The sequence below is a fragment of the Lithobates pipiens genome, unplaced genomic scaffold (assembly GCF_037356315.1).
Source record: "Lithobates pipiens isolate NorthernLeopardFrog02 unplaced genomic scaffold, aLitPip1_a1.2 Scaffold_8, whole genome shotgun sequence".
Lineage (NCBI taxonomy): Eukaryota > Metazoa > Chordata > Amphibia > Anura > Ranidae > Lithobates > Lithobates pipiens.
This window is the reverse complement of record NW_027507903.1, coordinates 299624109-299638836: the sequence shown is the minus strand read 5'-3', so window position 1 is coordinate 299638836 and position 14728 is coordinate 299624109. Positions and strand designations below refer to the sequence as shown.

Here is a 14728-nt window from a genome sequence, read left to right as displayed (position 1 = left end):
CGCCACTGATGCTAGTGTAAGCAGCTATGCTAATGATAAGAAAAATGTAGGGTTAGTTTACTGTAAACAAATAGGCTGTTCACTTAGAAAGTTTAGCAAATGTGGTGAAAATTCACTTTGCAATACCCAATCGTGTGGAATAAAAAAATAAATAAAAAAAAACTATTTTGATTGCACGTGATTGGATGTTGGAAATCAGCAGAGCTTCACCTAATTTACTAAGTTAAGGGACAATTCTTTTGCAATGTATAACAGCATAGTTGCCTTTAGTAAAACCACCCCAATAGGTGCCATAAAGTTACCCATCACATGCTGCAGTAGATATATATGAAATGTTTTTGCTTTTTGCTTCTGATGAGAGGTAAAACAATAAACTTTGCTGCACCTTCAGGTGGGTAAATATAAGAAAAAACATATAATAAAATGTATCTTAAAGGGTAAGTGCAATTTAAGAAAAAAAATTATCAAATTAGTCAATAAAAATATACTACTTGTATACAGAAAAAATACATTTTTTTAACAATACAATAATCGAAATGCGCGAAAGAAAAACAATACCTGTACTGCGAGATTCATAGAGACTTAACCTAATTTCGCCACTGAAAGGTAAAAAGTCAATACATCCATTTATGGGATATAATTTTGGATAGATACTGGTGCACTGGATCCTACACGGTGTTCTTTAACTCTTGGGGCCTTCAGAAATGACATCCCTTCACATGAAGTATTCAGTTTGGTGGCCTGGTCCTTTAAATACTGCATTGAAACTTTGATAAACTTTTGTCAATTACTTTCATGTTATTCCATACTTTGTTTATTGATCTAATCTTCCTGCTGAACAGGAAGAACTGAAAATTAGCAATCTTCTATTCTCCATTTTGATTGAAGAAGAGATAAATACCAGAGTGGAACAATTAAACCAAATCATGGCCAGAAAACGAAAACATAAGGTGAGATATGGGGTAGTCAATAAAGCCCTAACAACACTTTTCTGGTGGTATGGCCTACACTAACTTTGAAAGTTACTGCCATATTTCAGTAGTATTACTGACAGGTGGGGCTGATTCAGTGGTTATCTGTAGGCTGTGGACCAGGCAACATGTTTCGAGCCACAACTTCCTCCTCTCCCCACCTGTCACTGGTTGTTAAGGATGTTACTGGTTCACGATGATGCTGACAGAGAGCGAAGCATGATGGGGATGCTGAGACACTAGTTTACCATCTGGTTTGCTCTGTCCTTGTAACTGACAGCAGGCAGTAAACAGATTCTATTGACAATAGCAGGCTGTCTATTGGCTATGGATCCAACCACTGCCTTTTGTCAATCACAAGGGAAGCAGGCTTGATGGGAAACTAGTGTCTCAGCATTTAAAGAGTAAAAAAGGTGTGCATATCCCTTTAAATGTAAATTATGCCCTTTGCTCAACAGAGTACCTAATCAAAAAACTGTGTATTGTATATCAATACATTAATAATAAGTGCTGAATATACTTTTTTTTATAACAAAAACTATTCAAAGTAAAGTCCATAAATAAATATGAAAGTCAATATGAAGTGCCAAATGGTGCTCGGTAATGAACATAAACAAATTGTGCTCCAGTGTGCACACCCAGCAGAGTCTCTTACCGAACTGGAATAATCTCAAATTTGAGAGGTCAAGATCATTCCTGTCTGGTAAGAGGCTTTTCCCTATCTGGGCTTCCTAATAAGCAAGTCCAGCACTTTTCATGCCTTTTTCTTGTGAGACTGTTTCCATTGGTTAAGATGGTACCATCTTTGTTGGTAGAGGAGGGGGAAGTGTGCCCCCCTCTCTAATTAATAGGATTCCTTTTTAGGACAAAAACTACTATTGAAAATTTGTTTCCCGTATGATGGCTTACTGTAGAGCTCCACATTTTGGACATAAACATGTGCCTCAGATTGGAGTCACCTGTTTGCTTAATAAATAAAATAAAAAAGTCAAGGCACAAATATGGGCTTTGGATTACAATCTTTCTTTGTAATAAATTTTGTACCTGGCATCTAATGACTGGGCACATAAGGCATATTTGGTGCATCTAAACATTTACAAAGAATGGGTCCAACACAAGGCTGTATCTACAGGGGTTGCAATTGCTACCTGGCCCAGTGTTGCTGGGGGCCTGTGCGATCCCCCTGTACAGCTGGATTAGGAGAAGCGGCGGAGAGGCTTCATATAGAGCAGGGGTATGCAATTAGCAGACCTCCAGCTGTTGCAGAACTACAAGTCCCATGAGGCATAGCAAGACTCTGACAGCCACAAACATGACACCCAGAGGCAGAGCATGATGGGACTTGTAGTTTTGCAACAACTGGAGGTCCGCTAATTGCATATCACTGATATAGAGGAACATTTTCTCTATTTGTAGCTTCAGGGTAGCTGCATATAGAAGAATAGGTCACTATGCTTTGGTTTGTGAATGTACGGGTAGCTCTGTACAGAGCTATTCCTGTCCATTCATTCTGTGCAGCTGAGGCTACAGAAGAAGGACATTGAGGGCTATGTTCTTAATCTCCTTTCTCTGTTCCAAAGGTGAAACATCAGAGGTCTGTTTAGACCCCTGATATCTCACCAAAGACCCCCTAACAGGGCTCCTAAATTGTTAAAAATAATAAATATTGTAAAACAAATCAAATAAAATAACAAAAATAAAAAACTACTGACACAAGTGGCAGACTTACCAGGGTCACAAAGGTCCAGAGTCACAAAGGTCACACTTGCAACCTGGCCCTGGCATTCCGCCACTGGGCTCGAAGGAAAGAGCCCTGTCTTGGGATCAGGGGGCCCATCATGGTTTCTTGCATTGGGCCCTGAAGGCTCTAGTTACGCAACTGGTCCAACACCCTCAAACAACCACTAGAAACAACAAGACTGTATACACCCATTTATGGTATCACATGGCGTTCATCACAGTATACCACAAGAAGGAAATGATGTGACAAACATAATATTGCAACACAAACAAGTTTTTAATTTAGTGATATTAATTATGACCTTCCTATTTAAAATATTGCTTCCTCTCTGATCATATATACAGTACATATTTTATATGTAATACATTGTAATGCATATAAAATATGTACTGTATATTTGATAATTAAGGAAGCTATATTTTTAATAGAAAGGTCATAATTAATATCACTAAATTAAAAACTTGTTTGTATTGCAATATTATGTTTGTCACATCATTTCCTTCTTGTGGCATACTGTTATGAACGCCATGTGATACCATAAATGGGTGTATACAGTCTTCATGTTTTAGTGGTTATTTGTGGATGTTGTAAATATAAACAATGTACTGTTCTACTATGGGGTATTCAACTATGCCTGTAGGCATCAAGAGTAAAATACAAAGTTCTCTGAGTATCAAAGATGTTGATATTTTAGTTATACATCTGTAGATACAGCATCAATAACTAGGTGGAATCCTGTATGAAGAAGCCAAGGCTGGCCATAGATGGTTCAAATCTCGGCTAGTTCATCAGAAACCAGCTGAGATTCAAGCCATGTATGGGCAGGCTGAATGTACCAAGATGATCAATCAATCAGCTTGGGTACAACCAGCCTGCCGGATTTTACACATGATTATCACTAATGGCTGGTATAGCCGCTAGCAATAATCATAAGACTTAATAATAAGTCTTCTCACAGTGGGGATGGCTCCCCCAAAGGTAGAAAATGAGGGCTCAATGGGAAGGATTCCCCCATCAACACTCTATGTTGATGGGGGAATGGTGCAAATTTCTTTCCTGCAACCTGTGCTTACAGGAAAGAAATGTTCCCCGTGTATGGCCTGCCTAGGAGTTCATCATTTGTAAACCCTTTGTAATTATAAAAAGGTACTTTCAGTCTACAGTCTACAATATGTGTGATTTGTCATTTTCACCTATGCAGAGCAATTACAACATTTTATTTCTAATGTCTTTTTGTTCTAGAATCAAACAGCTGAACTAGTTAAGACGTTTAAAGTTCAGGTAGAATCTTTCAGAGAATCCTATGATGACCTAGTGGCAGAAGATAAGGTAAAGCCTATATGTCTGTCCTTAATGGGAATGATAAGTGTTCTTTCCCAGTCAATATCATTTTAACCTGTTTTGGTTTTAGTTGTTGGATCGAGGATTTAAGAAAGAATTTCCAGATGTACCAGCCCATCATGTGGACCAGCTTTACAGACTCTACAAACGAAGGCCAAGGTACATTTTAGGAATACTTATGACTGGGAAACTGTATATATCACTAGTTACTAAAAGGTAGTCCTCTAGGGAGTGATCGGTACTGATCACTCACTGTGTTCATTCATAACTTTTGTTTACGAATTAACAGGAGACTCTGTCTCCTGTTCATTAAACTGCAGTACAGCTGAGGCTACAGAGAAGGACTGGGTTCTCAGACCCTTGCTCGGTTTCAAAAGTGAGATATCAGGGCTCTGTTTAGACCCCTGATATCTCACCAAAGAAACCAAAAAACTCACCAAAAAACATAAAACATTTTAAAAACTATAATAAAAAATAAATAAAAAAATGTTATCTAAAATGAAAATTTAATAAGAAAATTGTATGGCCAGCTTTATAACCATTTTAACTGTTTGGGGCGGGGAGGGGAGTGGAGGTTATTTAATTTACAATTCTATTTGTAATAGGCAGCATGGAGGGGAGTATCTGCTGTGAGGCAAACAAGGCCAAGGACCGCACTAAAACCGAATGACGGCTACAGTGTTGTCATCCAGGTGCGGTGCACACCCAATGCACTCTGATCACTGTGTCCTTTAGAATAGCTGATCATAAATTGGGGTTAAAAGTCAACCACAGCAGCTCTTTACTATGTGATCAGCTGAGTTCAATCATCGATGGTCATGATGTAAACTTGCCGGTTATCGACATTCCTTTCCTCATGCTGTCACAGCGTGAAAAGAGGAGAGACAGTAAAATGGGTAGTGTAAAAGGGGACATCTAAACTGATAACCAGGTCACTGATCACCTGTGTCCTGATGATCAGTGCAGCCCCAACAGTGCCCATCAGTGCCCAACAGTGCTGTGTATTAGTGCCAGCCAGTGCCCATCAGTGCCATCTATCAGTGCCAACCAGTGCCCATCAGTGCCAACCAGTGCCCATCAGTGTTGTGTATTAGTTCCAACCAGTGCCAACCAGTGCCACATATCAGTGCAGCTTCCATCACTGCCTCCTTATCAGTGCCGCATATCAGTGCAGCTTCATCACTGCCTCCTAATCAGTCCCACCCAGGCCCATCAGTGTCGTCTATCAGTGCCAACTAGTGCTCATCAGTGCCGCAAATAAATGCAGCTTCATCACTGCCTCCTTATCAGTGCCAACCAGTGCCGCATATCTGTGCCCACCAGTGCTGTCACATCCTCTGCTAACCCCATCCTCTGCCCTCATGTCTCGGGGTCTGATGAGGAAGCTGCAGCTGTTCACTGTGAATGGATGTGCATTTCCCATCAGACCATGAGACAATAACAGTATACTGCGCCTAGCGTGGGACAAATTTAGATGGGGGTGGGTGCTCAATCTTAGTTTTGCTTAGGGCAGCACAAAAATAATATACACCACTGGCCACTGATGCATTAGTGACCAGTGGAAGTTAATTAACCCCTCTGTGCTGCATTAGTGGCACCAGTGTCAGGGTTTATTAACCACTTCATGCTGCAGCATACAGTGGTTAATAAACCCTGACACTGGTGGCACTAATGCAGCACAGAGGGGTTAATTAACTGCCACTGGTCACTAATACATCCATGGCAGTACATTAACCCCCTCCATGCTGCATATTACTAATAGCATTACAAATGAACGACCCCCCCCCTCCCCCAAAGAGTTAATAATTTCAGGAAGTTCACACAACTAAGATACTGACACAACAGTGCCTTAGGTTTTTAGCCTCTGCAAACTCACTTGCACTGTTGCACCGGGCTTCACTGGCTCCTCGCAGGTCTTGGCAGCAGCACTCTCCTCTGCCTTTACATCCCGTCTCCCGGCCTGTGAATGACATCACGCCAGGCGGGACTAGAAAGCTCATGTCGGACGGAGATCACTCCGCCTCACAGAAGTGACTGCTTTGGACTTTGTGTGCTGATGCACATAGTATACTCGCTATGTGCACTGCTCTGATACAGATAGAATACAGGGTAGCAGCGGCCGGCGGGTGTCATGCCTGTCTGCAGCAGTGCAGAGCAAGCAGCCTTTTTTTACTTTTTTTACGAGGCATCAGAGTCCTCCCTGCTCCCCAGCCCAGTCCGACACTTCCTCCTGATGGGTTCAGCAGTGGCCGGAAGCTCCGCCTCCACCTCTACAACATACAGCAGGCAGCGCTGTATACAAAAAGACATTTTACCAGTCCAACCTGCTCACCCCGCCTGCTTGGGGACACTGACCGGGACATTCCCTCCCGCTCTCCCACATACAGAACAGGCAAATTAGGTGACCGCGAGGCCCCTGTGAGCGCAAGGCATAAGGCGGCCACCTAATTTTCCTAATTAGAGAGCTGCCTCTGCCTTGCCCTATTCAAAATGAAAAAAATAAGTTTTGCCTATAGTTCTACTTTAATGTTTTACAGCAGAGAGTGTTTGTTAATAAGAGTGCAGATCAGCAATAAGTAATGATTTATTATAAACAACTTGTATCTCATTTTAAACATCATGAGCTTACCATAGCCAGAACAAAGTTTTTGAAAGGTTGATATGGGTTACCATACTACTTTATTTTATATTTATTTAACTGTTTTAAAAACTTTAGCACTGCTAAAGTAAAAATTCAACAAAACAGCATAAAATGGGAAACCTACTCTTGGTTGTATGTTTATAAAAAAGTGTATAATTGCACAATAACCACAAAGCACTGCCTAAGTGTACTGAATTGCTAACTACATTATTGTCTAAATTGGTGACCTCCAAACTGGCACTTTGAAGTTTGGAGAGCCCTGATCTAAATAATTGTTATGTACATTTTGTAGAGTTCAGCGTCTTAGGACTCAGACAGAAAATGAGGTCCCTTTTGGTGATCGACCAGCATCAGGGAAAACGTACAGTGATTCAATTGCTCAGCTCATGAAAGCGATGGATGAATTAGATGCTCCAGAACACATGCCAGAAGGACTCGAACTTCCAGTTTGGGAACGTTTCTGTCTAGCAAGGAGGTCTAAAATGGAATATGAACAGAGGGTCAGTAGCATAAACAAGCATTTATTTTCTGTATTTACACATTACTTCCATGTTATAAAATACTTCAGAGTACATAAAACCATTCTCCCAGGCACCAGTTGAGCTTACAATCTAATGTTTAACACATTTATACAGATGCACACAATTTGGGCAGAAGGCGGTTAATCTCGCATTACTTTTCAAAGTAATGGAAGAAACTGAAGCTACCAGAATGAATTGTTTCAAACACAAAAACAACAAATAGCGCTCATGCACACTGCAGCTCAAAGAAGCTTAAAGAAGCGGCTCCTACAGGCTTTTGAACTTTTTGGAGCTCTCGGTTTTTTTTTGCCTGGAAACTCTCCTCTATGTTAGCCAATGTGTTCATACACACTATGGCTTTTTCAGGCAAAACGTGCCTGAGCGTGCTTACATGCAAAAGCGTGAAAAAGCTCAAAGAAGCTTAAAAACACACAAAAAATAGGACAAATTAGTTGAAGGGAGGGTTTGTGAAAAAAAAAATGCTTATGCTCAAAAGAAGCTCCATAAAAACGTGCAAAAGAGCCCAAAAAAGTACAATCTTCTCTAAGCTGAAATAAAAACTAAGATGCCTGTAAAAACAGTTATTTTTTTGAGCTGCAGTGTACATGAGCCCATAAACTTCCTGAAAATAATATACCGGGTCAGGACTTGGCACAGGATCCTAACACTGCAAGAATAGAGTGCTAATCACAACAAGAAGCCACAGACATTGGCTAGAAGATCCTGCTGCCACACAATGGACATGGAATGACGGTGGTATGGGAGCATTGTTTTTATTTTAATTACATTTAAATTGATCAGCATAAGTTTCACAACCTGCTCATCTATAACAAAATGCAGCACAATGGTGGGGAAGTTTTTAACTCCGGGAGAAGTCACAACTTTTGTCTTATATTAAAAATCTTCCCAGCGTTTACACAAAATAACTCACTAGTGAGGGGTTGCAACAAGAGGTTGTTCCATCCTAGCACACCTCATGGTACAAAAGCCTTCTCATCAGCATTTGGCACTGGTACTTTGGTGTGCCCCTGATATCAGCAAGGCTGGACCTGTTGCTATTAGGATACTAACCCATATACATTTATGATACTAATACCCCCCCGCAGGTGATGATCCTATAAAAAAAAGGACATACAGCATAACACTTCTTATCATTATTTCCCCAGGCAGTATTTGCTTAACCATTTACTCCCAAAGAGCATATGTATAGGGCCTCACTAGCAAGCAGCTGCAGCCATGCTCCTGGTACAATTTTTTTGTCAGTAGTGGGTTATCCATTAAATGTGATCTTTTTATTTCACTTTTCTCGCTGCTGCCCACCGCCGTTCCCATGCTCTCCTATTCCACTGGGGAGCATGGGACCGCTGTAAGCAGTTGGGTTGGCTGCACACAGAAGAGACAGAGGGACATCTGTTTCCCTGCCCAGTACATCAAGGGAAGCATCTGATCAAACATGATCTGTGTTTGATCAGATGTTTGAAGGGCAGGGGAGACATTTATGTTCTAATAGACCCCTGACGTCATCTATAAAGAGTGCTTGTCACTGCCCAAAGCTATCACAAGGGGATTGTTCACCCCTTGTGATAACAATAAAGAAAAAAAAAAAAAATATATATATGAAAGTGTAAAAAAATATATATAAATAATTGAAAAAAAATGTAAGAGCACCCCCTGTTCCCCCTGTGCTCGCATACAAATACAAAAAACATGCATGTAGGTCTGTAAACAATGATTGTCCCACACATGTGAGGTATCAACATAAAGAATTCAAATGAGAGCAATAATTTTAGCACCATAGCAAACATTAACTTTAAACTGATAACCTGTAAAGGCCTTTAAAGCGTCGCCTATGGACAATTTAAGGTACCATTGTTTGTTGCCCTTTTACAGATGTGCGCAATTTTAAATCTTGACATGTTTGGTATCTATTTACTTCACGTAACATCATCTTTTATATTTTACGATAAAATGTTTTATTGTTTTTCTGCACTAAAATTAAGTGTATTCTTTCCTGAAAATGTGTGTTTGACAATCATGTGACATAAAATTTTTCCGCAGACACCATCTTACTCTCCAGGGTCTCAGCTTTCAAAAAATATGTAATGTTTGTGGTTCTAATGTTCTAGGTCATTTTTTTGCAAAAAAAATTGAAGATTTTAACATGTATGTGAAAAATTTCACGTAGGCAAGTGGTTAATATGATGGCTATCTTCATATGATTATACATTTTCATGCATTACTGCAGTTTTTGCATGTATCTGCAGCTGAAAAAAAAATCGAAAATTAAAGGGCCAGTTCACCCAAAATTCTAGTTATTGGTGGAACCTGACAAACATAAATGGTTCTGACCTTTGTTTTGGATAGTTTGGATACTCCAACTGTCAAGTCTTCCTGCCACAGACATGTCATACTCAGTTCATATCATGGACTGCAAAGGTGGTCACACCTTCATCCATGGACCGCACATTATCAGATATAAATTGGAATTGTTTGGATACAAACCTTTATGTACTCATATTCATCTTCTTTAACTCAAAATTACTTTGCAACACCATTTCCAGATAACATTCCCTGCAGTCTGCAAAGGCGGTGGCACTTTTATCCATGGGCCACACGTTAACAGATATAAATGGTAATTGGAAATGTTTAAATACAAACTCAAATTCACTGACCAGTTGTACCTTCTTTAGGTCAAAATCACTGTTCATCTCCTGCTTTATCTTAAATTAAATGTGCAGCACCTTCACTATTTTACTGTATATTGTTTCACTATGCATGCCAAGCAGACAGGCCGTTGTGACTGACATGTAAGCAGCTGCAGTTAGCTGACTAGATGGCCCCTCACTAGATGGCCCCTCCTTTAGAGAAGCTCTTTTTAGCAATATAATGGGTGTACTCAGTGCCCATATAAAAGTAAGAATGGGGTGAGCCTTAGGCAGCCAAACACCCCACACCTATGCAGATTTAGTCAACACAGCCAAGGCCCTGCATAGGTCAGAAGTCCCTGGGTGAGATAGTCCAATATCCAGAAGAGTTGAATCTTGATATAGTGTGGTCTTACTCCGAACGGTCCTGTGGCACTTACAAACACATACGCAGATACTAGGGCCAATTTATAGACAAGATCTGATTAACCTACCAGCATGTCAGGAGGAAACAGACGTATTTGGAAGAAACCCATGCAGACACAGAGAGAACATGCAAACTCCAGGCAGATGGTGTTGTGGTCCGGATTTGAACCAGGGACCCCATGGCTGCTAAGTTAAAGTGCTAACCACTACACCACTGTGCTGCCCACTGTAGTCTTTCTGTCCCACTAAGCAAGGTCCAACTAGACTGGGAACATGATCTAACTGGATTGGGAGCAAGATGCAAAAGGCCTTTTAGGCTAGGCAAAGTGTTCTCTGTTGTGAGTACTAATACCCTGTGACTTCCAGTGACACCTGGGCAAAGGGTACATAATCTGGAGGTGCAGCTTTAGCAGTGGTGTCTCTGGAATGATATAAAGGGGATGCACAAGGCCTAATGGGCAAAACAGAGCCCTCTGAGTGAGTACCAATGACCCTGGGGAGTACGAGAGTGGCATTACGGAGCTGGGTTCCAACACAGTGTTGCTCCCAAGGAGAGGAAAAGATTATTAAGGGAAGATGGCTTAACAGTGATGTGCAATGTGTGGCTTTAACATTTGACTGCTGTGGACTGTGCGATTTGCGAAGTATGCCAAGCGACACCAGATAGTATATCGATATGATGTGTCACTGCCATCTGTAAGAACAACAGTAAAGTGCCAAGCTATAACTTTGTGTGCACATTCCTTTTATAGGAATATGAAGGCTAATAGCTGTTTGTGGGAAGCTTTGGGCTATAGCAGTGGATTGCTGTCCTATCCAAGAAGGAGCTTGAGTAATATTGTGCCAACTGTGGGCCAATCAGAACCCCACTTACATACAGGTGGTGAATGGATACTGCCTGCGGATGGCTAAGACACAGCAGCCAGTTCCTGCCCACCAGCCCTGCAGTGCTGGGTTCCCCATTCACAAAGCCTGACCTGGAGACCCTTTAGTGGTGTTAAACATGCTGCCTGATGGCCTTGTCAGACTGCAGGCATTAAGGCCTCCTGTGCCTGTTAAAGGTATGGGCAGTGAGATCCTCAGTGGCCAATAGGAATGGTATGGTGCCCGCAAGCTGAATGTTTTACATGTTTTGTTTAAAAACGAAGCTGGACTCTGGAAATGAGACAAAAAAACCCCACGAATTACGTCTAACAGCTTGCAATAAAAACAGAGGTTTTAATTGAAAAACATTTGCAAATATATGTGGAAGCCGCACTGTCTTGTCAAGGCCCCTCTGTAATGTGCAGCTCTAACTCTGATCTACGAGAGCCTTCATGTTGGAGGATATATAGCAATATAAATTAATGGCAGGTATGCAATTGTTATACAACTAAAACTTATATTTTCTGTGGGGGAACTTTTTCATGGATTGAAAGACCCTGCTGGAGCAGGGAATAAGGTAAGACACCCTACGGCTTTACTTAAAATTCTAATAAAGTTGTGGAAGAGAACATGGTTGGACTTTCAACATTTCATTTGTTTATGTATCTGTATGATAAATGTGTTAGTTATGTTATTGTACTTGTGTTTTCTACTGGTTTAGGTAAAGCGAAAGGCACAGATCCTGGCTGAAATGCAGGAGTTTCTATATAAGAGGATAGAAGAAGATGAGAAGACACGGCAGGACATTGAGAATATTATGCAAGATCTTAACATGTAACTATAATGTAACATTTTAATGTGGTCTTAAAGCGGAGTTCCACCCATAAATGGAACTTCCGCTGATCCGGTTCCCCCCCCCCTCCGGTGTCACATTTGGCACCTTTCAGGGGGGAGGGGGGAGCAGATACCCATCTAATACATGTATTCGCTCCCACTTCCAGCAAAAGAGCACAGCAGAATCTGTGGCGAACTACGCCATGTCCGGGATTTCCTTTGTCCCCCCCGCTGTCTTCTGGGAGACACACAGGTCCCAGAAGACAGCAGGGACCACTTACAACATGTAGTGAGACTTGCGCATGCGCCGTAGGGAACCAGGCTGTAAAGCCACAAGGCTTCACTTCCTGATTCCCTTACTAGCAATGCTAGCACCACCACTTCAGGTGCAGACATCGTGGGTTCCCTGGACAGGTAAGTGTCCTTATTTTAAAAGTCAGCAGCTGCAGTATTTGTTATTTTTATTTTTTTCCGACGAAACTCTGCTTTAACATTAAGGCCCAGTTCACACCTGGATGTAGCAGAAACATGGGCAGAAAAACAAGTGTTTCTGCTTGCATTTCCACAAATGTGCAAAAACTTAATTTCTTAATGACACCCCAAAAGTGGGTAGCGGTTGTGTGTTTTGTTGTTTTCTGCAGGACAGAACACGGAAAAAACATACAAAAATCCATGACGCAAGACATGCTTGGCTCAGTACCAAAATTTGACACATGAGCTTCTTTTGCATGTTGTTGGAGTGGAAGAAGGCCCATTCAATTAAATGGTGCCGCTCCAATAAAATTAGCATTGCTCCAGTGTGGTACCTAAGACAATTTGTAAAAACTAGTGTCTTCAGGATAGCCAAATGTTTTTGTGTGTATGCTTAAAGCAGTGATTCTTTGTTTGAATCACTGATCCCTTTAAGAATCTGATGAACTCTATGGACTCCCATATATGACATACACAAGGTTGGAATAAAGTAAACAATCTTAACAAAAACCCTTTTCATGCAAAAAGTAATGGCCACAAAAAATGAAATACAATCATCTTGTGCAAATTGCACAAAGCAATTTAAATTCTGCTCAAATCTACTACTACTTGTAGTAACTACTACCATTACTACTACTACTACTCTCTATCTCTGTCTTTCTATCTCTCTTTTTTTATCTGACCGTCATGCACCCCTGAAACTCATCCATGGACCCCAGGTTAAGAACCCCTGGTTTAAAGTAAATCTGCGAATCAGTCCTCTGTTCTTAGGCTGCATTCGCATCTTAGCGTTTTGAATCGCGGGCAGATATACCGCAATTGTGGCCACAATTTCAAAGCACTGAGGTGTGAATGACAAATCGCATAGCACACATTTGAGATGCCATTTAGCACCTAATATTGGTTCTGCTGCGATATAAAACATGAAGCATGTCGCCCCGAAAGATCAGGAGCTACTTTTTACGCAATGTGGGTTGCCGCAATTGCAGCGCTATTTATGGCACAACAATCGTGGCAGAACCTGTGCCATGATTTTAGGTGCCATTCAAATCAATGGCAACTCAAATGTGTGTTCTGCAATTTGTCATTCACACCTCGGTCCTTTGAAATCGTGGGCAGAATCGGGGCAAATCTGCCCACGATTCAAAACGCTGAGATGTGAATGGAGCCTGCACTTTTAGATACTTTTTCAATAGATAATTTTAGATACTTTTTATATTATACTTATATTATATTTATATTATTTATATTTATATATATATATATATATATATTTATATTATACTTTTTATATATTTTTATATATATTTTAGATACTTTTTTTTTTACAAGTTTTAGATACTTTTTCACTACTGAACATATCGCTCAGAGAGTCAATAGGTCTTTCTGGGGAGCAGAAGTGGTTTTATATTCATTAATAGTTTTTTTGGTGCTAAGTTATCAAACTAGTGTCAGTTAGTATCCTTTGTCTCTCAGAGGTTAAGACCCTGTAGCCAAAAATGTAAAATTCACATGCCCACAGGTTGCCCTGAGCTATACTAAAACATAAGCACAAGCCTATAGTCAAATCAGATAGATAGGCTAATTATACTATATAATATGTTTATTCTTCTATATATGGTCTAAATCGTTAGCTCTATACTGTTGCAGGTTAACTTGTGTACAGTATATGAATATACCGCTATATGTCTTATGCCGCGTACACACGATCGGACTATCCGGCGGACCAGAGTCTGCCGGACAGTTCGACCATGTGTGGGCTCCGGCGCACTTTTTCTTTTCAAAAGTATGGCGGGCTTTGAAAGAAGACTTGACTCAAAATTGTCCGCCAGACTTGGCTGTCCGGACAATCCGCCCGTCTGTGTGCTAGTCCGCCGGACTTTCCAAATGAACGAACTTGCCCACACCCGGACTAAAGTCTATTCATTTTGAACGTGACTCCAGGTACGATGTTTGACACCTTGTGAGCCCTGTCACCTGGTATGGGTTTTAAGGTTAACCCCTACACCGAAAAAAGGCGTGGGGGTCCCCCAAAGTCCATACCAGACCCTTATCTGAGCACACAGCCCGGTCAGTCAGGAAAGGGGGTGGGGACGAGCGAGCGCCCCCCCCCCCTCCTGAACCGTACCAGGCCGCGTGCCCTCAACATGGGGGGTGTTTTGGGGAAGGGAGGGCCCTGCGACCAAAATGAGGGACAAGTGAGGGGGAATGAGGGACAGAGGGACATTGCTCCAAATCAGGGACAGTCCATCGAAATCAGGGACAGTTGGGAG

General features: G+C 41.2%; 1 protein-coding gene across 2 annotated transcripts in view; it reads left to right on the top strand.

Moving 5' to 3' along the window:
• The window catches only part of CFAP43 (cilia and flagella associated protein 43), a 135795-nt gene that overhangs the window by 110203 nt on the left and 10864 nt on the right, over positions 1-14728 (top strand). For both annotated transcript variants that reach the window (XM_077472592.1, XM_077472593.1), the window contains 5 exons: positions 843-950; positions 3955-4041; positions 4124-4212; positions 6987-7194; positions 11872-11984. In XM_077472592.1, the coding sequence (XP_077328718.1) occupies positions 843-950; positions 3955-4041; positions 4124-4212; positions 6987-7194; positions 11872-11984 (605 nt within the window). The remainder of the gene's footprint in view (positions 1-842; positions 951-3954; positions 4042-4123; positions 4213-6986; positions 7195-11871; positions 11985-14728) is intronic.